This window comes from Staurois parvus, unplaced genomic scaffold, assembly GCF_062004578.1.
Source record: "Staurois parvus isolate SC_StPar_1 unplaced genomic scaffold, SC_StPar_1.0 ptg000011l, whole genome shotgun sequence".
NCBI lineage: Eukaryota > Metazoa > Chordata > Amphibia > Anura > Ranidae > Staurois > Staurois parvus.
The window spans coordinates 28,069,601-28,091,048 of NW_028317807.1; the positions used below are offsets into that span (position 1 = coordinate 28,069,601).

Sequence of the window (21,448 nt, forward strand, 5' to 3'; positions counted from 1 at the left end):
GTACAACAACAACAAACAACGTACGAGGGGTAAGAGGGCCCTACTCTTTCGAGCTTACAATCTAGGAGATATAAGGCTTGGATACAGCTGCTCAGCCATGGAAACCCATTCCATGAAGTGCTCTATGCACTGTTGTTCTGGAAATCAAGGCCACACAAAGTTTGGAGGTCTTTAGTTATTGACTCTGCAGACAGTTGGCAACTTCTGCGCACTGTGTGCTTCAGCATACGCTGACCCCGCTCTGTCATTTTACAAGTTGCGGTTGTTCCCACTTTGTTATAATACCACTAACAGTTGGCCATGGAATATTTAGTAGCAAGGAAATTACATGAATTGCCTTATTACACAGGTGGCAACCTATCACGATACCACGCTTGATTTCACTGAGCTCCTGAGAGCGACCCATTCTTTCACAAATGTTTGTAGAAGCAGTCTGCATGCCTAGGTGCTTGATTTTATACACCTGTGGCCATGGAGGTGACTGGAACACCTGAATCCAATGATTTGGAGGGGTGTTTGGCAATATAGTGTATTTCCATTACATAATTACGTGGCCACTGTGTGTATGTATATACCGTATTAGGATTAGCTATGGGCAGGGTTTCCACTTGATCAGCACCACTGGCTATAGCCGGCAATGCTGATCAAAGTATTATGACGGCAGGGACGTCTCCCTGTTATCAGAATACAAAGACACAGCAGGTTGATTAAACAAAAATGAACCTTCTATGGGCTCCCTTCCACCGCCACTTAGAGGAAGCCTTGGGAAAAAAAAAAAAGTCCCACTACTGTGAAAAACAGTGCCGTTTCTGTATGTAGCTAAAGCTACTACAGTACAGACAAGTGCCACAAAATTATATAATGGAAATACTTCATTTGGGCCGGCTTGGCCCAAACAAACTATTCAAAGTCATATTAAACTTGGAATTCTACTTTAAAAAGGAACAGAAAATGTGGATTCACATGGGTCACTGAGAGATCTGTATACATCACCATACCTGGCATGAGCACAGATCCACTGATCTATAATTGCCACTCCTCCATCCTTGTACAGCTCCAGCTCTTCCCAGGTGGGTTCATACCTCACCATTTCTGGGATCAACTTTCGAAGTTCTTCAAGATCTATATATGAAAAAATTGTAGCGATTTACATTACATGTTTGTAAATGGAGATTTACATCCTATTTTTATAATAAATGCATTTAGAACATGGAAATACATCTGGCACTGACCTTGTCTGTCGGAATCAGTAGCAATAAATACTTTCTTGAGTTTTTGCTTCTTTAAGAGGCTATGGATTTCTTCAGCTGCTCGTCGTAAGCTAGGCACATCTTCCCTGTGGCCCCAAATAAAGTCTTTCCTTCGAAGATGTACAGCAAGATAAGGTCCTCCTAGAGGTGTGCTTGGCTTTGTCTATGTAGTGAACAAAGCACATTAGCAACTTCACTTTTGAATGGACTGCATTTAATCTATGATTAAAGGAGAACTATATTTTTTATAAAAAAAGTACAGTTACCCTTTTGCCCATTCCTCTTGACCTAAATAAACTCTCCCATTCAAAATGTATGCTTACCTTGACAATATGGGAGCCGTGGTTGCAATATGCCTTTCCCACGCTCCCCCCTGCCAGTATAGGGAGGTGAAGGAGTTTTGTATTGGCGCTCATGGACCCTTGCTCTTTGGTGTGTGTTTTTTTTTTTTTTTCTCTTTCTTTCTTCTCTGCTTTTCTTCTTTCCTTTTCTGTTTGTTTTGATGTGACAGTGGACAGCTGTCTTTAGGTGCGATAATCTGGGTTTCACTGATGTTATTGTAACCTATGTGCCATTGCGGGCATACGTTTTGCCTTATTGGAATTAGAGCGTTGTCTGCTCTATTATGCATTTTCTATCGGTGCAATTGATAGCCCCTGCGTGGGCGTGTTTTGTTGCCTCTGTTTTATACTGTTTAAAATTAATAAAAACCATTGAAATACAAAATGTATGCTTACCCGTATCTGACAATTTTAGTCTCCAGCCAAACTCTTCTTTCTTCTGACTGCATCTATGAACCCCAGAGAAGTCTATACTTCTATTGGGCCACCTACTAATACAGTGGTCACTAAGATTTCTATTGTGCAGGTGCAGCCAGGAGAAAAACCAAAAAAAATTATGGCCGAAGGAGCTGCAGATTCCTGTGGACCATGGATGTTTTTTTCAGGTAAGCATACTTCTTGGGTGGGGTGGGTTAGTTAAAACCAGTGGATGGGGTGTAAAAGAATAACTTAACTGAATAATATTGTCATTTAGGACGTTCTTATAATACCACTCTCATTTTGTCACTCATACAAATTATAAAGATAGTTAAATTGGTTGTAAAGGCTCAAGGTTTTTTCACCCTCATGCATTCTAAGCAGAAAGGTAAAAAACATCTCTGTGCAGCATCTCCCCCAGTCCCCCCTAATACGCAGCTAAGCCCCATCTCGGTTCAGCAATATGCACTGGAGTCTCGACTATCCTGGGACTCCCTCTTCTCACTGGCTGAGACAGCAGTGGGAGCCATTGGCTCCTGCTGCTGTCAATCACAGCAAGTTAGCCAATGAGAAGAGAGAGGGAGAAGGCTAAGCCACAGCTCAGTGTGTAAATAGACACACAGAGCAGTGAGTGGCCCCATAGCCACCCACTGCTGTGGGGGCACAGGACAGGAGGGAGGGGCCAGAAGAGCCTGCGGGATACCCGAGAAAAGGAGGATCTGGGCTGCTCTGTGCCAAACCATTGCACACAGCAAGTATAGACATGTTTGTTATTTTTAGGAAAAAGAAATGTAAGCCTTTAGTATCACTTTAAGCCTGGATTGACTTGTAGCTAATGACAATGTAGACACAATCTAGTTTTTTGTAACTTAGTTCACTTGGGTTAAACAGAAAAAAACAACAGAACACTCTTAAAGGATAAGTTCATCTTTGGGAACATTTTATATGTCCCACCCATTTTCTAGGATGGAACATGTAACATGTTCACGTAGCTACAGCCGCGCCCGCCGCCCCCCTCCCTCTGACAGATAGTACAGGGAGAAGTTTCCCCATACTGTCAGATTTGAAAACAGAGCAGCCGTGCGGGGCTCCACCCACACGACTGTATCATTCATTCATGGACTTCCGTGAATGAATGAACTGCAACTTCTGGCAGCCTTAGCGGCTGTGGACTTGTAGTTTTCAATGAACTACCACGACGATTTGCAGCACCGTAGTAGTTCATTGAAGCTTCATGTCATAATGTCTGCTTGGCTGTACATCCCTGTACGGCAAGCAGATATTCTTACAGGTCTGCAGGAGACCTGCATGGAATCAGCGATCCACCCATTGCTGGTGCAATGCTTTCCAGGCTTCTTTGGACAAAAATAATAAGTGCACATTTTTTTTACCTGCAAAAAATGTGCATTTATTATTTTTGTCCAAAAGGTGAACTTATCCTTCAAAAAATTTTATGTGCACTGTTAGGATCTAATGACCCTTACATTGATCCTGAAGGCAAACATTTAGTATCTCCCAGCTATTAAATGGCTAGGACAATGACATTTGTCAAAGTTCTTTTCACTTGAAATATCTGTGTTTACTTTTAGAGCCCATGCCAGCGTGGTTTTCCTGCAAATGGTGTGTGTTTGGATTGTAAGTCAAACACACGTCAGCAAATCCCAGGACAGCTGGAGAACTTGGTATCAGACACTTGTGATCCCTTGTACAGCAGCATTCGCGGCACACAAATGTGTTGGCAAGTAACAAAGAGGAAAGAAAAAAGCTAAGATCTTATCAGTTTGTTTCTGCTCTTTCACTGTCCAGTCGGCAGGCTGGGGGTGGAGAGCAGACACCACTGTATTCCTTCTACAGTCTAACACTGTAACAGGAATAGTGGTGTCATCTGCCTGGCTGTGCGGTAGGAAAATAATGGACACAAATACAAATCCTTTGACAGGTAAAATGGCTACCTGATATTTATTTCATCTGTGCATTTAGCCACTTCCTTTCAGTTAAGCTTTAACCACCTTCCCGCCGCCCTATAGTAGAATTACTGCTACAGGGCGGCAGGACTGTGCAAAATCACGTATATATACGCGATTTGCCTTTCTGGATAGGTGCGTGCGCCGCCCTACCCGCGCAACCATCGCCGGCTAGGGATGTCAATCACTGGGTCCAGGCCAGAGATTCTCCGCCGGCATCCAGCGATCATCAGGGAAAGCTGACAGAGGAGAGACACAGGGGAAGAAAAAAACAAACAAACTTCTAGCATATATACACCGCCATTTGTAGAAGCTATAACTTTCACGTAAACCAATTAATTTACAGTCAGGTCCATGAATATTGGGACATCGACACAATTCTAACATTTTTGGCTCTATGCACCACCACAATGGATTTGAAATGAAACGAACAAGATGTGCTTTAACTGCAGGACTGTCAGCTTTAATTTGAGGGTATTTACATCCAAATCAGGTGAACGGTATAGGAATTACAACAGTTTGCATATGTGCCTCCCACTTGTTAAGGGACCAAAAGTAATGGGACAGAATAATAATCATCAATCAAACTTTCACTTTTTAATACTTGGTTGCAAATCCTTTGCAGTCAATTACAGCCTGAAGTCTGGAATGCATAGACATCACCAGACGCTGGGTTTCATCCCTGGTGATGCTCTGCCAGGCCTCTACTGCAACTGTCTTCAGTTCCTGCTTGTTCTTGGGGAATTTTCTCTTCAGTTTTGTCTTCAGCAAGTGAAATGCATGCTCAATCGGATTCAGGTCAGGTGATTGACCCAGCCATTGCATAACATTCCACTTCTTTCCCTTAAAAAACTCTTTGGTTGCATTTGCAGTATGCTTTGGGTCATTGTCCATCTGCACTGTGAAGCGGTGTCCAATGAGTTCTGAAGCATTTGGCTGAATATGAGCAGATAATATTGCCTGAAACACTTCAGAATTCATCCTGCTGCTTTTGTCAGCAGTCACATCATCAATAAATACAAGAGAACCAGTTCCATTGGCAGCCATACATGCCCACGCCATGACACTACCACCACCATGCTTCACTGATGAGGTGGTATGCTTAGGATCATGAGCAGTTCCATTCCTTCTCCATACTCTTCTCTTCCCATCACTCTGGTACAAGTTGATCTTGGTCTCATCTGTCCATAGGATGTTGTTCCAGAACTGTGAAGGCTTTTTTAGATGTCGTTTGGCAAACTCTAATCTGGCCTTCCTGTTTTTGAGGCTCACCAGCGGTTTACATCTTGTGGCGAACTCTCTGTATTCACTCTGGTGAAGTCTTCTCTTGATTGTTGACTTTGACACACATACACCTACCTCCTGGAGAGTGTTCTTGATCTGGCCAACTGTTGGGAAGGGTGTTTTCTTCACCAGGGAAAGAATTCTTCGGTCAACCACCACAGTTGTTTTCCGTGGTCTTCCGGGTCTTTTGGTGTTGCTGAGCTCACCGATGCGTTCCTTCTTTTTAAGAATGTTCCAAACAGTTGTTTTGGCCACGCCTAATGTTTTTGCTATCTCTCTGATGGGTTTGTTTTGTTTTTTCAGCCTAATCATGGCTTGCTTCACTGATAGTGACAGCTCTTTGGATCTCATCTTGAGAGTTGACAGCAACAGATTCCAAATGCAAATAGCACACTTGAAATGAACTCTGGACCTTTTATTGCTCATTGTAATTGGGATAATGAGGGAATAACACACACCTGGCCATGGAACAGTTTAGAAGCCAATTGTCCCATTAATTTTGGTCCCTTAACAAGTGGGAGGCACATATGCAAACTGTTGTAATTCCTACACCATTCACCTGATTTGGATGTAAATACCCTCAAATTAAAGCTGACAGTCTGCAGTTAAAGCACATCTTGTTAGTTTCATTTCAAATCCATTGTGGTGGTGTATAGTGCCAATAATGTTAGAATTGTGTTGATGTCCCAATATTTATGGACCTGACTGTATATGTACTTGGATTTTTTTTTAGCAAAAGTTATATAGAGCAGAATACATTTTGGCCTAAATTTATGAAGAAATTTGATGTAATTTTTTTTACTGGATATGGTTTGTAGCAAAAAGTCAAAAATATTGTTTTTTTTTTTCAAAATTGTTGGTCTTTTTTGTTTATAATGCAAAAAATTTAAAAACACAGAGGTGATCAAATACCACCAAAAGAAAGCTCTATTTGTGGGAAAAAAGAGGACATACATTTCATTTATGTACAGTGTTGCATCACTGTGCAATTGTCATTTAAAGTAACGCAGTGCCATATCGTAAAAAAATGGCGTTGTCAAGAAGGGGGGTAAATCCTTTGGAGGGCAAGTTACACACAATAATAACAAAACTCTAAAAAAAATACAGTAGTGCAAAAAATTAAAAATGAGCAAGGAAAATAAAACACCAAAAAACTAAGCAAAAGTGAGTGGTTTGGAAAGGAAGTGGCAGGTCAGAGTGTAAAAGCAGATGGGTAGAAAAGGAAAGTGACTGTCCAGAAAATAAAGACAGCTGGACGGGGTGAAAGAGCAGCAGGCGGGTCAGAAAGCAAAAGCATCTGGTCTCAGCAAAAAAATAAAGCAGCTGGGTAAATTTAAAAACATCTGATTCATTATAAAGTGAAAATGTCCTATTAGATGGGTAAAGATGATCCATCGTTTTAAAGCAGTCCTTAAGCCAAAGAATCTGGAATGCCACTGATCTAGAGGTTAGAATCCCTCACACATACAATATTTTTGTCCTTGCCCAGGAGTGTGTTTCTGCCATTCTGCATATATTATAGGATTTCTATTCCATCATTTAAAAAAAAAAAAAAAAAAAAAAAAAATAATATATATATATATATATATATATATATATATATATATATATATATATATATATATATATATATATTTATTATATAATATGAAACATTCTTTACCTTCACCTTTGTCCAGTCTTCCTTGAATATGGTTTTGTCTGCTTCATCATTAGATTGGAGTAAATGAGCTCGGAACTCATCCCCAATTATTCGTAAATGCTGAGCAAACACCATACTGCGCCGTGTCTAAATGCAGAAATAAGCAGAATTATGTAGAATATTTGTACAATTGTGCACATTGTGGTGATTCTGCTGGTGGCTATATAGATCTTTCACTTGGACAGAAAAACTGATTTTTTTCAGTTATATTCTGTTTTTGGTCAGTCTCACTTTCTCTGCTGCACAGTAAGGCAAGAAGTATAAGATCAACTTGTGACAAGACAGGATGAATTCAGCCTTGCCACCAAAGTCCCTGAGATTATGAATATCAAGTTTGGACGGAATATAGACAAATATAAATGCTCAGAATGCAATTAATTTTATTTTCTCCAGTACTTACATTCCAATAATCTTTGCCTCCATAATGATCATGTAGAAGATTCTCAGCACGGTCTAACATTACTGACCTAGAAGAGGAGAAGAAACATTTGCTTAGGCTGTTATTACAATGGACTAAGTAACATTCAATGGAGCTCAGAAGCATGACTTCTCACCTTGCTGTTGTGTTTTTCAGAAGCACCGATGCAATAATAGATGCAGAACCTTGTATTGAAAGACATGTGACATTTAAACCTCTGGTCTCTTCATAGCCCCAAAACCAGCCTCTGTGAATTGAAAAATGATACATTCATTTTTTTTTCATTCAAGTTTTTCATGTAAAGACTTGCATTTAGCAGTGGCAAAAGCAATAATTTAATATATAAGAGAACTCTCTTGCAACAAAAAATCTAAAATCATCATTGCTAAAAATTTTATAAAGACTAATACAAAATAATTTGTTCCAGATAACTGATAAAGCTGTGCAGGTTAGAGCATGCTCTGATACCAAATTCACCTGTTTGTTTTTGCTGCTTACACAAATGTTTACAAGGCTGACGAGCCTTCCTCTTCACTGCATTAGTTTTTTTATAGAAAGCTTCAGTGAGTAGAGCTGTGTATCTACAAACTTTTATTGTTTACACCTGAAGCGATTGTTGTATATATACACCTGTTTAAATATAATTAATAAAAAATACTGGAGGAAAAAAAAAAAAAAAACTGCTTAGAAGATAGGTCCACAACGCAGGTGGAACATAGTAACAACTGTACTATGCAGATAAGACACAGGTAGTAGTAAATAATGACATTGAATGTAACTGTAAGCAGGAGAACTTAACAAAACATAAAAACAAAGACTAGTAAAATATACATCAAGCCACAAATGGGACCTGTAAAAAAAAAAAAGGTAAAACTCGGCATTCCCACATCCTGCTGGCCAGCCAACACAGTCATGGTAAATACGGAGAATGTGATATACAATATGAAACAAAATGCTAAGGCAAAATTAAGAAAAAAAAAAGGGGGGATAAAAAGGAAGGAAGGGAGAAGAGAAAGACAGAAAGATAGAAAAATGGCTAAAAGTTCGCATTCAGAGAGTAGTGGTTAATGATACATACTCTGAATGGTCTAGAGTTGTCAGTGGTGTACCCCAAGGTTCAGTGTTGGGACCCTTACTTTTAAATATATTTATAAATGATATAGGATCTTGGATTAAAAGTACAATTTCAGTCTTTGCAGATGACACCAAGCTGTGCAGTGGAATAACGTCCTTACAGGATGTCTCCAACTTACAAGCCAACCTCAATGCACTGTTTAATTGGGCAACTATGTGGCAAATGAGATTTAACGTGGATAAATGTAAAGTTATGCACTTGGGGGCTAAGAATATGCATGCATAAGTCCTCATGCACACTGGACGTTTTTACAGCTGCTGTTTTTGGCTTTTGACGTTTTTTTCTACAGCCAGTAAACTCCCCAGCATGTTATCCTGTGTCCATGCACACAGACTGTAATCAGCGTTTTTTGGCAGGGGCGTTTTTTTTGGCTGGAAAAAAAAAAAAACACTGAAAAACACAGCAAAACAGTGTTTTTTTTTTACCAAAAAAAACCCCACCTCTAAAATACGCACAAAGCGCTAATACACAGCTAACGTTACCAGCGTTATTAAAACACCCAGTGTGCATGGAGCCTAATACATACTAGGGGAAGTACAACTGGGGGAATCAATGGTGGAGAAGGATCTGGGAGTTCTGGTAGATCACAAGATTAATAACGGCATGCAATGCCAAGCTGCGGTTTCTAAAGCCAGCAAAATCCTCTCTTGTATTAAAAGAGGTATAGAATCCAGAGAGAGAGATATCATATTACCCCTGTACAAATCATTAGTAAGGCCTCATCTGGAATATGCAGTTCAGTTTTGGGCACCAATTCACTAAAAGAACATTGGGGAACTGCAGAAAGTACAGAGAAGGGCAACCAAACTGATTAGAGGCATAGAAGAGCTCAGCTATGAGGAAAGATTAGAGGAACTGAATTTATTCTCTCTTGCGAAGAGGAGATTAAGGGGGCATATGATCTACATGCATATACATAAGTGGTCCATATAGTGAACGCGGTGTAGAATTAGTCACCTTAAGATCATCACAGAGAACAAGGGGGCACTCTTTATGTCTGGAGAAAAAGAGATTTAATCTCCAAATACAGAAAGGTTTCTTCACAGTAAGAGCTGTGAAAATGTGGAATAGACTCCCTCAAGAGCTGGTTCTGGCCAACTCAGTAGATTGCTTTAAAAAAATGCCTGGATTCTTTCCTAGATACACAGAATATAACTGGACACTAACATTTATAGGTAAAGTTGGTCCAGGGAATATCAGATTGCCTCTTGGGGGATGAAGTAGGATTTTTTTTCCCCTGCGGGAGCAAATTCCGTCATGCTTTGCTGTTTTTTTTGGCCTTCCTCTGGATCAGCTGTGGATAAAGGATTGTAACAATATTTTTTTTTCCCTTTTGTGGTTGAACTAGATAGTCTTTTTTCAGCCAGACCAACTATGCAACTATGTAAGAACTGCTTACTGATGACAAAGGTACAGTATTCTGTGTAAAATTATACTTTTATTGTATATTTTGACTTGCCTGGAATTTATTCATGAAGACTTGTAAATTACCGAAAGGTCCACATTAATGTGGTTTGAGCTCTTATTGTTATGACACAATACGTTTTACCTGTGAACATATACAGCTTTGGTAGTTACAAAAGAATTTGAATCCAACAAATACAAAAAAAAAAAAAAAAAAGTATCAGGAACATTACTTGAATGCAATTGCTGTAGTTTAAATGTCCTTGAGTTGCAGTCAATATTTATCACACAGTAATCTTTACTGCATTTAGTAATAAAGTGAGTAAAAAGGAACATTTTAGGCAGTGTACCTGTAATAGCCATTCTTATCCTCAGAGTACATGAGTTTATCAATGCAAGGTCTCTGATCCACTTTTTCCTCCCATGTGCCTTCTTTCCATCCTTCAGCATAGCCTTGCAGGACGTACACCTGGTCAATAAATGGCCCTCCAGATTCTAGAAGTAATTAGTTTAACAGATTAAATGACAGAAAGAGAAAACAAGTGCATACCAGGAAAAACACGCATATACAATCCAATTTATCGGTTTTGAACACTGGCGTGCTCCTCACATTTTAGTTGCAAACAAATTATTTGTATGTGAACGCTGATGGTTTTTCATTTGTCTTTGGATATGGGTCAAAATTTAGTGCTACAGTCCTGAGGCAGACAAATGGAATGAGGAACCGTTTATAGGGACATTATAGGGTCAGCTAACAACCTCTTTACCTTCCCTTTCCTTCCTCCTATAGCTCAGAAATAAGCATAAGGGTCAGATATGATTAGTGGATACATGTAAGATCAATCTGAGGAAAACAAATTGAAGTATAAGAAAGAAAAAAGGAAAGCTATGCAAAGTGCAGTAATCCTGTGCAGACTGCACCACTTTAATGGATAAGCATATACATGTTTCCGACGAAATCGGTGCCATTATTTATTTGCACTACCACATGGGAACCGTAGTTACCTTATTTCTAAAAACAAATAAAAATTGAACATGCAGCTATGTGCATGGTAAGGCATGGCATTATAAGATGAAAGTAGAATATAGGGAGTACAGCACATCTAGTGCATTAAGCATGTAAACCATCGTTTATTAACAAGGGTTACTTCAGAGGTTGCCAGGGGTTCCATGAGCAATTTCTGACCCTCATAAGTAGCCACAGACCCCAATGATTTTTTAAAACTATCTATACAGACAGCAATCATCCTTTTGACCACCAATATAAGGAGCCTTCTTTCCACTGACCACCAATGTAAAGGGGTCCTTCTCTCACTGACACACTGTTCTAAGAGAGCCTGTCTACACTGACCATCTATGTAGCCCTAGGATCACACCTAACCTGTTCTCCGCAGCGTTTTGCAGAAACACACTACAGTCCATTTAACATGTTTTCCTATGGGACACGTTGATATCTCCGCACCTCCACCGTACGTTTTTTGGAACGGGTCAGGGACTTTTTTAAAAGCAAAAAGTTGCAGTTTTGGTTCTGTAGACTTCAATGGAAAAGCTGCAGAAAAGCATGTACTGCTTTTTTGATGCAGTTTTGCAGAGTTTTAAATCTGCCAAGCAACAAGAGAAAACCCCCCCCCCCCACAAAATACAGCAAAAACGCATGTGCAAAAACACAAAATGCATTGTAGAAACGGATCAAACGCAAACTGCATAGGTGTGAACCTAGCCTAAGGGAGAATTTTACTGACTACTGATGTAAAGGGCCCTTCACTGACCACCAGTATAGGGGGGACACATCTGATAGGACTTCCAAGTCTCAGGAAACAATACAGCTCATGTGAAAATTATTTCAAGGGTTCCTCCAAGTTAAACGTTTGAGAAAGGCTGGTGTAACAGCTTTAATAGTATAAGAACAATCATATTGCTCTCACAAAGCTCTATGAAAAAGTGGATGTAAAAGCCAATTAAAAAGATGGGATCCTTACTCTTCTGTGGCCAACCATCAAGCTATGTAAAGGAGGTGATCCAATACAATATCCAGCGTGAGCAGAGGACCCATGCAAACCTTTTGGGTTTCAGGCATGGGCTAGGTAATGTGCTTTGGGGGATCCTTACACTTTCTTAAGGCTACAGGGGCAGGAGAGCTCAATTGCCATTGGCTCAGTGAAGATTCAGCTAGCTATGACATGACAAGATAAGGCTGTAGTAAAGTACAAATAACTGTAAAAACACATTAGGCTCAATCTATCCAGCTCTATTGTGTTATTTGATGTGACAATCATTATTTTTAGCCGTTATTGACTGCCGTTGCTGAAAGTCTTACTAAACAAAAAATTTTAGCTCTTTCAATAACCAGGAACACCAAGGAACTTTTCAAATATAACATCTTACCTCTGTCTTTCATTTCCGTGTGCTATGAGAACTGTTTCACAGGTCCGGGAAAGTGTAGACATGATTTCCTCTACGTTCAACCTGTCTGCTCTGTGCTTATCAACAATACAAGGTAGACAGATGCATGTCTGCATGCCACAACTGAGAAAAACAAGAAAATGATCATGGATCCCTTGATATATGCAGTCTGCTTTTCACAGCTGAATGGATGGAACTACATCTAATGATATATAGGCACAGTTTAGCTAAACCTGTGCAAGGACTGCCTTTTTTAAGCAGTTTATCTAGTAATTACATGAGTGTAGTACATAAATGATCATTTATGGCTCCTAAACCAAACAGTACATAAAAACAAGTGCTTTGCGTGTTGTCAGTCCTGGTAAGCAGACATGTCTCTCAATGCTATACAGGTTACCAGTGAAGACTGTAGACAGGCCAAATGTAAGCAATGGTCCTGTGATGACAGCTTTCAAAGCACACGTGAAAGTTACATTACCAAAGCTAAGTGGTGTGCCTGGATATAAGAATTAATTTGTTTAAAATACAGATATCCTTCAAGACTGAAAAGATTTCTTCAAGGTAAGATTTAGGGACCACAAACATTTTCTATTAAAAGTTATTGGCAATTCCTTAAAATTTTACGTCTATCAAATATGTTATACTTACCGCACAGAGCAGCCCCGATCCTCTTGTTCTTGGGTCCCTCATTGGCGCTCCTGCTCCCACCCCCGCTCCCTCCTCACTGGCTGCGATGGACAGCTGCAAAAGCCAATGGCTCCCGCTGCTGTATCTAAGCCAATGAGGAGTGAGAGGAGAAAGCTTCGGGTGTCATGAGCATCGCTGGATCAGGATTGGGCTCAGGTAAGAATAAGGGGGGGGCTGCGGGAGAAGCTGCATGCAGAAGGTTTTTCACCTTCATGCATAGAATGTATGAAGGGAACAACCCTTCTGCCTTTACAACCACTTTAAAAATGCTAAGGGCACAGATGCACAAGAGGATACAATTATATTGATGTCATTTTGAGATTATACTATCATGTAGGGAAGAAAATGCTAATTTTTTTAACTATATCTGCTCAGTGACTAAAATTAATGTTGGAATTTAAAGCTGCAATGCATGCAACAACCATAGGAGTGTGCTTAAAGTATATGTGAACCCTTACCTGTTAAAACAACCCATTTATTTTAAAATAGAAATGCAATGCCAAACTGACCACGCTGGGATGGATGTGCTATCATGCCTAGTGTGGTCAGTTTTTAATAGGAAAGTAGAGGCATTGACAGGATCACCATGTATTTAATGCAAAGAAAGTAATTTAATGAGAACAGAATACTCTTTAAAACAAGTACAGAAAGCACAGGGTAGAACATGTACATATCACGAATATGAAATGTTCAGCTGAATCAATCACTGTAAAAATGTAATATATTTCAGCTTACCAATCCTGTTAGTTTTTAGGCTTTTTTTTCCATTATTTTAACCTGTAACCCACTTCCTGTCTTAGGTGGCTCCTCTATCAATGGATACCCTTGGACAACAACACTATCTGAATATGGCAGTGTTAGATGGACTACTAGATTTTGATAGACTTTACATAAGTGACAAACAAATTAAAGACTAACTCCAGTTAAAAGAAGTTTGATTCTTTTTTATTTTAAAATCATACTTACCTAGGTGGATGCAGCATAGATCCAATGCAGCATCTGTCCCCCGCCTGCTCGAAGGTTGAGAACTGAGCAATCAAACACCACTGTGTGCACAGAGCAGTGAGTCAGTCACCGCTGTCTGCTCTTCCCCCCTACTGAAGCGGTGGGCTGTGGAGGGGGAGGGAGTGGCTGGCTCAGGCTCTCAGCTGTCTTGCTGAGAGGCTGAGCCAGGTGCCAGTTCAGGCCCTTGGGTCGATCCAAAACATATGGTCATGATCTTTCCCCAGCCTGGATCGGTTCTGTGATGCAGAAAAACACAGACTGCTTTGTTAATGCCAGTGACAGATTGCATCATATATACACCATTTTTATTTTTGCCTTGTACCACTTTAAAGCACCAGTAAGACACACCATCAGTGAATACTTGGTGAATGTAATAGTTAATGCTTTGTAAATATATCCTATAGTAGTTACAGCCAAATGGCCATAACTGGATTCTCAGTCATGAGCCAAGCACTTGAATCTGCACTAGTTACTTAAACACATATAAAGTGTCACTACACCTAAAGTCCAAGTAAAATGGAAGTCTCCAGGGTGAGAACAGCCGCGTGTTCCAGAACCCAAAATGGCCGCCACGGCACTTCTGGAAAAATGTTAATACGTCACCACGTCACGTGCCCCGGACGCGGCCATTTTGGGTTCTGGAACACACGGCTGTTCTCACCCTGGAGACTTCCATTTACTACCTGGCTCTCCTTCAGAGTGGTATGGCCATGAATATATAGTTACCGCTGAGGAGTGATGTTGTTTTGAACATCTCACTATATAGAAGCTGATCTCATCAAATTTTAATGTAAGTTGCTACAATAAAATGTTTGTCCTCTAATACATATACTGATCCCTGGTCTGTTTATGAGGTCTATGGGAAGTGTTTGGAGAAGATGGTAGAATAATGTTTGGAGGCAATCTCATCTTTATTATGGATCCTATGCCGATTTTATCTATGTTAGGGTAATTATGCACTTTTTATATTGTGTGCAGTGGATTTATTTATTGAGTTGTTGTAGTCCTGACATTTCACGATTGCTGTGGCACCTTAGTTTGTCTGCATGTGACACGTGTGGCACTTTATTACAATACCTGGGATAATACACTATGTTTAGAATCTTTTTCTTTGAGGTATATGAAGATCTTCTGGAGTATACCATCAATCTTATTCGGGGATAAGAATTATTGTGAAATCACCTGCAAGAATTTTTGGACTTTAATTTGGATTTTACTTGGACTTTAGGTGTAGTGACACTTTATATGTGTTTATTTAATCAATTCTGCTTATTATTATTTTTATTTATTTATATACTTCAGGGGAAGGACTGTTAAGTGACTTGTTTGGCTTTTGGGAGAGGTAGTTGAGTGCTGTTTTTGTTATACTGCACTAGTTACTTGCTAGTGCAGATTCAAATCTAATAAAATGTTTTAAAATAACAAATTATTTGAAACAGTTTTTCCCGCAAAGGAAACCTGTGCAGGGTGCCGTGATGACGAATCCCCACAGGAAATGGGTTGAGCATCATGAACCACCCTGTGGTTCATGAAGAGCACCAAAGCTGGACTAGATAGTGGCGAGTCTGCAAGGGACAATGCTGGGGATAAGGTACGTATTGTAGCAAAAGTTTTCACGTTTTATTTTACAAATTCTGGACAACTCATCTTTAATTAACAAAAAAAAAAAAAACAAAACACACTTGAATAGGGTTTTTTTTTTTTTAAACATTCTTTATCTTATGTACTTTATTTCTCAAAAAATAATGTTCACAGTGAATTCTTAATACTAGTAGTATTACTATGGTACCCAGGAACTTAGGTAAAAGAACTGTGCAGTGTCACCATCATGTAGCTTGTTTGTAGTATGTTTGCAACAGTATGATATATAGAAGCTAGACTCCCCCACTTGTATGCTCAAGTATGGCACTGTTCCTATCAAAGATGATTCATTTGTATCTCTTCAAGCTTTGTCATTTTAGTGACAATCATAAACATATAATTTAGCACATTTGTCTAGAATACAGAAGTTTTGTATCCTTACAAACTCCTGTGAAATCTTCACATTTTATTGTTATGACATAGTGTGACTCACCAGCTAAGAAATCTTCATATTCAATCACAGGGATATTTTTGTTGAGGCTGTCGAGATCAAAGAATTCAGCCCAAGGAATGCGTATTTGGTGGATGTCAGGACTCTGCCAGTGGTAAAGCCTCCCCCAGGGAGGCAGAACCAGCACCCACTCTGAACTCTTTCTTAACGTCTTTATAAGTGAGGCCATACGAATATAAACATCTCTGCGCAGATTAAATCCTTCTGGAGGATTCACATCATACAACAGATACCTAGATAATAAAATGATATAAAATTACATAAATAATATTACCTTAACAAATAATCGGGAACACATTTTTAAAAAAACTTACAACTTATTGATCATGTAGATTATAATGAAATAAATGAATGTAAACTATCCAAATAAGATATAATGCTAATAAGTGCTATTTGGAAAATGACTAAAACTAGAGCCATGTAGATTGATCATTGGCCAAGAAAGGCCAATCTCGTTAATCATTCTACTTTCGGAAAGAGCTCAACATGTATGTTTGATAACTATTCCCTAGGCCTAATATCAAAATATGAGGAATTGAAATGTAATGTACATGCTTCATGACTTTAGGGTTCAAATGTATGTATATGCATCATGACTTCAGTGTTAGGGACTTGGGCTCCATGCACACTGGGCATAAAAGTAAAACTGATTTACTAAAACTGGAGAGTGCAAAATCTGGTACAGCTGAGCATGGTAGCCAATCAGCTTCTAACTTCAGCTTGTTCAATTAAAAGGGACACTAGAGCTTCATTTTTTTTTCTTTTTAATGAACAAACATGTCATACAAGCCTGCTTTGTCCAGTGGTTTTGCACAGAGCAGCCCCAATCCTCATCTTTTCGCTGGTGCTCCTGGCTCCTCGGCCTTGAGCAGTGCCCCCAGGGAAAACTGATCACCCTGGGGATACCACTGCGTACTTGTCTCCATGCCGCTGCTCTGTGCGTCCATAAGATACACAAAGCTACACCTTGCCTCCCCCCCCCCCCCACTCTTGACTCTTTGGCTGTGATTGACAGCAGCGGGAGCCGATGGGCTCCCGCTGCTGTCTCAGACAATGGGGAAGAAGAGTCCCCAGACAGCAGAGGCTTGGGTAAGGATTTGGGGGGTGAGTTTGATGCACACATGTTTTTTACCTTCATGCATAGAATGCATGAAGGTAAAAAACCTTCAGTCTTTACATCTAACCACTTATATAACCGCTTTGGCGAAAAAAAACCTGGAAGCTGATTGTTTTCCATGCAGAGCTGCACCAGATTTCCAGTTTTAGTAAATCAACCCCAATGTGTCCTTTTACCGGGGGTGTGACACTATATGATAAGATTGTTTGAATGTCCTAAGCGTCTGTTCTCCCTGGTTTGAGGTTACAGAACAGTAATTCCTGTTTTCAATAAAACTCTTATGGAACAAAAAAAAAAAATGCTGCTTATACAGGCTTTTGGCATTTTCTATTTCAATGGTTTTTATAAATTTTTTAAACAATATAAAACTGAGGCAATAAAACACGCCCATGCAGGGGCTATCAATTGCACAGATAAAAAAAAAAAACAAAATAAAAAAAAAGGAAAAACAGTGCTCTAACGCCAACAGGGCAAAAGGTATGCCCACGCAGGGGCTATCAATGGCACATAAGTTGCAAAACATTAATGTAACTGCCTATAACAACTAAATGCAGCTGTCCAGTCACACCAAAAACAGAGAGAGAGAGAAAAAGGAAGAAAGGAGGAAAGAAAAAAAAAAAAAAAGAAGAGGGGGGGGCAAAGAGCAGGGGTCCAAGAGCACCAATACCGAACACCATTACATCCCCAGACTAGCCGGGGGGAGTAAGGGAAAGGCATATTGCAACCACGGCTCCCATATTTTCAAAAATTTACGCTGGGAGTCGTCGCAGATACTCAACATCTGTTCGTTGAGCATCATAGTGGTCATACGATCCCGCACCCCCTGAAGAGGGACAAACGGACTCTTCCAGGCCTGAGCAATTGTTCTAGTGACCGATAAAAACAGATAGGAAGCCAACTTCTACTGGTGAGCCAAGAGGCCCGGTATGAGGCAATGAAGCAAAGCATACCGAGCATCCCGGCGGATGGAGAGATGGAACAAGGTGAAAAGGAGGCCAAACACACGAGACCAAAAACGAAACAGTCTCGGGCATGACCACCAGATATGCAATACATCTCCACGATGGCCACAACCCCGAAAACATTGATCACTACAGGCAGGGTTAGCCCGGGCCAACCGAGCCGGAACCCAGTACCAACGAAACAATACCTTATAGGCTGCCACCAGTGTGGTCGTATTAAATGAGCATTTAGCTATGAGTGACCAGGCCTTATTCCAGTCCTCCGGATCCACAGCCACTCCCAGGTCGCGCTCCCACTGAACAACATATGAAAGAGAAGTATGCGACGAGCGTCTGTTCAGAGCTGCATAAAGAAGGGATATAAGGCCCGAAGCGCCCGGACGCTGGGCTTTTGGCATTTTCAAGTGTACATTGATTATAATGAAAAATGAGCAGAGGGGAATGTTTTAGAAAAAATGCTTATAAAAGTAAATGCCCATAAACTCTTGGGCAATACAAGCCAGTTTGACCATTTATGTTATCTTTTTTCTGCCAGAGGTCCTGGCATTTTTCAGCTGCCTAGTGTGAATGGGCTCTTAATCATTTCTAGGAATACATGGAAGATTTACAAAATTTAGTGTATAGATGTACTTTAATGCAAACACTAAAATACTTTGCATAATGACTAAAATGCTTTACATATTTTGCATCTCTTCTACTGTTTATATGTATTTTGTAGTTCGTAAACAACCATTTAATACAGGGTACACAGGTTAGTGTTCACCATGGCACTACTGTACAAAAAATTCTCATACCCTCTTGATGCAATCCTTAACAGGAAACGCTGTATAATTGTACCCGACCAATCCATTTTCATTGGCTTGTACTGACTTATCTATAGCATACTTTGAGTATGTTTTCATCTGTTTATAGTCTCAAAAATAAATAAATGAGATACATAGAGTTATAAAGAGATAAAGTTTAAAAAAAAATTACAGGGTACACACTTGACATAAATATCACGGAGCAGAAACTGCTTTCCTTCAGACTCTCTCTGACTGAACCTATCTACAGAGCTATTTTATCACAGCCTACAGGAAGGGCAAGAGATGGAGGCTACATTTCCCCTCTAAACTGTGTGAATTTGAGCTACTGAACTTTGTATACATGCCTTTTTATCAAAAGAGGAGCTTAGAATAGGAAAGTGAACATGTAAAAAGGAGTTTCAAGTTGTCAAAAAGTACAAACTATAAACAACTTGCATTAAAAAGTAGAATTCCAGCTATAGAAAGTTACACTGGTCCAGCTGTGACCACTGTAACTATGCATATACCACATCTCCTAGATTGTAAGCTCCAAGGAGCAGGGCCCTCCTGTCCCTCTTGTATTGAACGGTCTTGTTGCTGTATTGTCTCCGTTATATTGTAAAGCGCTGAGCAAACTGTTGGCGCTATATAAATCCTGTATAATAATAATAATGATAATATCTGTGGGATCCCTCCAGAAGCCAGAAATCACTGAAGCACACACTGCTATTTCAGTGATCTCCACTTCCAGGTCCTGTGCCGTGTGGTTGTTCTACTGCATTCTGAACACAGGAGGTTGGCCACTCAGCACCACATCCATTAAGAGAATGCTTTGCATTTTCTGAATGAATTCAACACTTTCTCTGATTGGACAAGGTGGAGAGATGGGGCAGTGAAGACACAAAATGCCCCTCTTCCAAATGAATGCAAAGCCTTCTCTGATTGGAAGATGCAAAGCATTCTCTAAATGGAGCTGGTGCCAATTGGCGGCCTCTTAAAACAGGCAGTGAAGAGACAACATATCTCAATCCAGCTGCCTGTCAGAGCCCTCTGAAAAAGCAACCCACTGGGATTACTCTTCAGAGGGCTACACTAGTGTAAATGAGCCCTAAATAAAGTGAGCATAAAAATCTTCCCAGTTACCCTGGCCTAACAAGTGCCGTAGCTCAATGGCCACAAATTAAACATCTTAGGGTTCATAAAACAGCTAGCAGAACGCTAATGATGAAAAGCCAAATGTAATAATAACCATAAAGCGTGACTATGGAAACAATGTCAGGATCAGTCGACACCGGTATGTCCAAGATAAAAAGGAGCTTATTAATCCAATGATAAAAACAGCTGTTGGTTCAACAATGGTCGCCGACGGTTTCCTGCGGTCCAATGAGGTCACTTCTGGGGGGGGGGGGGGGGGCGTGACATCACTTCTGGTGTGTAAGTCTTGGTGACTCCAAGGAGATTTCTCCCGACTCTGCTGGATACACCATCCCATGCATGTATTCACCAGCAGATACCATCTGACAGACAAATCCAACATCGAGCCCATCCATCACACCCCCTCACATCCAGACCATAGTAAGCCGTTTTGATTTCACACTTTCAGTGGGGGATTTGAGCCCAAATTGTTGTGATACACAATCCACATTGGATATATGACTTTATATGGAGATTTTTATATTGGATTATTAAACACCGTTTTATCTTGGACATGTTGGTGTCAGCTGATCCTGACATTGTTTCCATGGTCACGCTTTATGGTTATCATTACATTTGGCTTTCCACCATTAGTGCTCTGCTGGTTGTTTTATTCCTACTACATAATACTCCTAAAGGTATCAGAGCAGCTGTGGGACCAGTCCTCATTCTGAACGAGCTACAATAGTAATGCATGGAAGTTAGTGCCCAGCAGTTGGACAATTCTAATGTTAGGGTTCAAGCACACAGATGTTTTTGGCTGTATAATATGGCCTATTCCAGCAGCCACAGGTGTTGTGTATAGCTGCCCATACAAATAAATTACAAGATACGGCTGTCTGCAGGTGTATGCAGTGCCCGGTATAAACGTGCATATGGATGTCCACCCCTGAAGCAGACAATGTGCATCCAGGAGTGTACATCTGTACACACATGCATTTTTAGGCTCCGAACTACATATACCTGCATTCTGCCATATCCTGGAATACATTTGAACAAGTGACTATACACGACATACATGAACCCTAAGGTCTCATTCACATGACTGAATTGATCCTAATGCCAGTGGCATGCAGGCAGCTTTCTGCAAGGAATTCCACATGCATCCCGGAGCGCACATCCATGTGGGTCTGATGCACGGATCAGAAAAGCAGTCTCGCTGTGCCCTGATCTGTACATAGGACCCCCATGGATGTGCACATGACGGTCTGTGCAGATGGCCGCCTGCATGCCCTCTACGGAACACATGTGCATTCCATGCGGCTAAAGACGGCCCTTCACGTGGGTG

At 40.3% G+C, this 21,448-nt stretch overlaps 1 protein-coding gene across 1 annotated transcript in view; it reads right to left on the reverse strand.

Annotated features, from left to right (window-relative positions):
• POFUT2 (protein O-fucosyltransferase 2) overlaps positions 1-21,448 on the reverse strand; it is a 30,149-nt gene that overhangs the window by 8,028 nt on the left and 673 nt on the right. The window contains exons 2-8 of the mRNA XM_089671939.1: positions 16,085-16,335; positions 10,266-10,410; positions 7,513-7,623; positions 7,359-7,425; positions 6,920-7,045; positions 1,233-1,413; positions 999-1,122 (exon numbers count right to left, since the gene is read on the reverse strand). Coding sequence (XP_089528065.1) covers positions 999-1,122; positions 1,233-1,413; positions 6,920-7,045; positions 7,359-7,425; positions 7,513-7,623; positions 10,266-10,410; positions 16,085-16,335 — 1,005 coding nt within the window. The remainder of the gene's footprint in view (positions 1-998; positions 1,123-1,232; positions 1,414-6,919; positions 7,046-7,358; positions 7,426-7,512; positions 7,624-10,265; positions 10,411-16,084; positions 16,336-21,448) is intronic.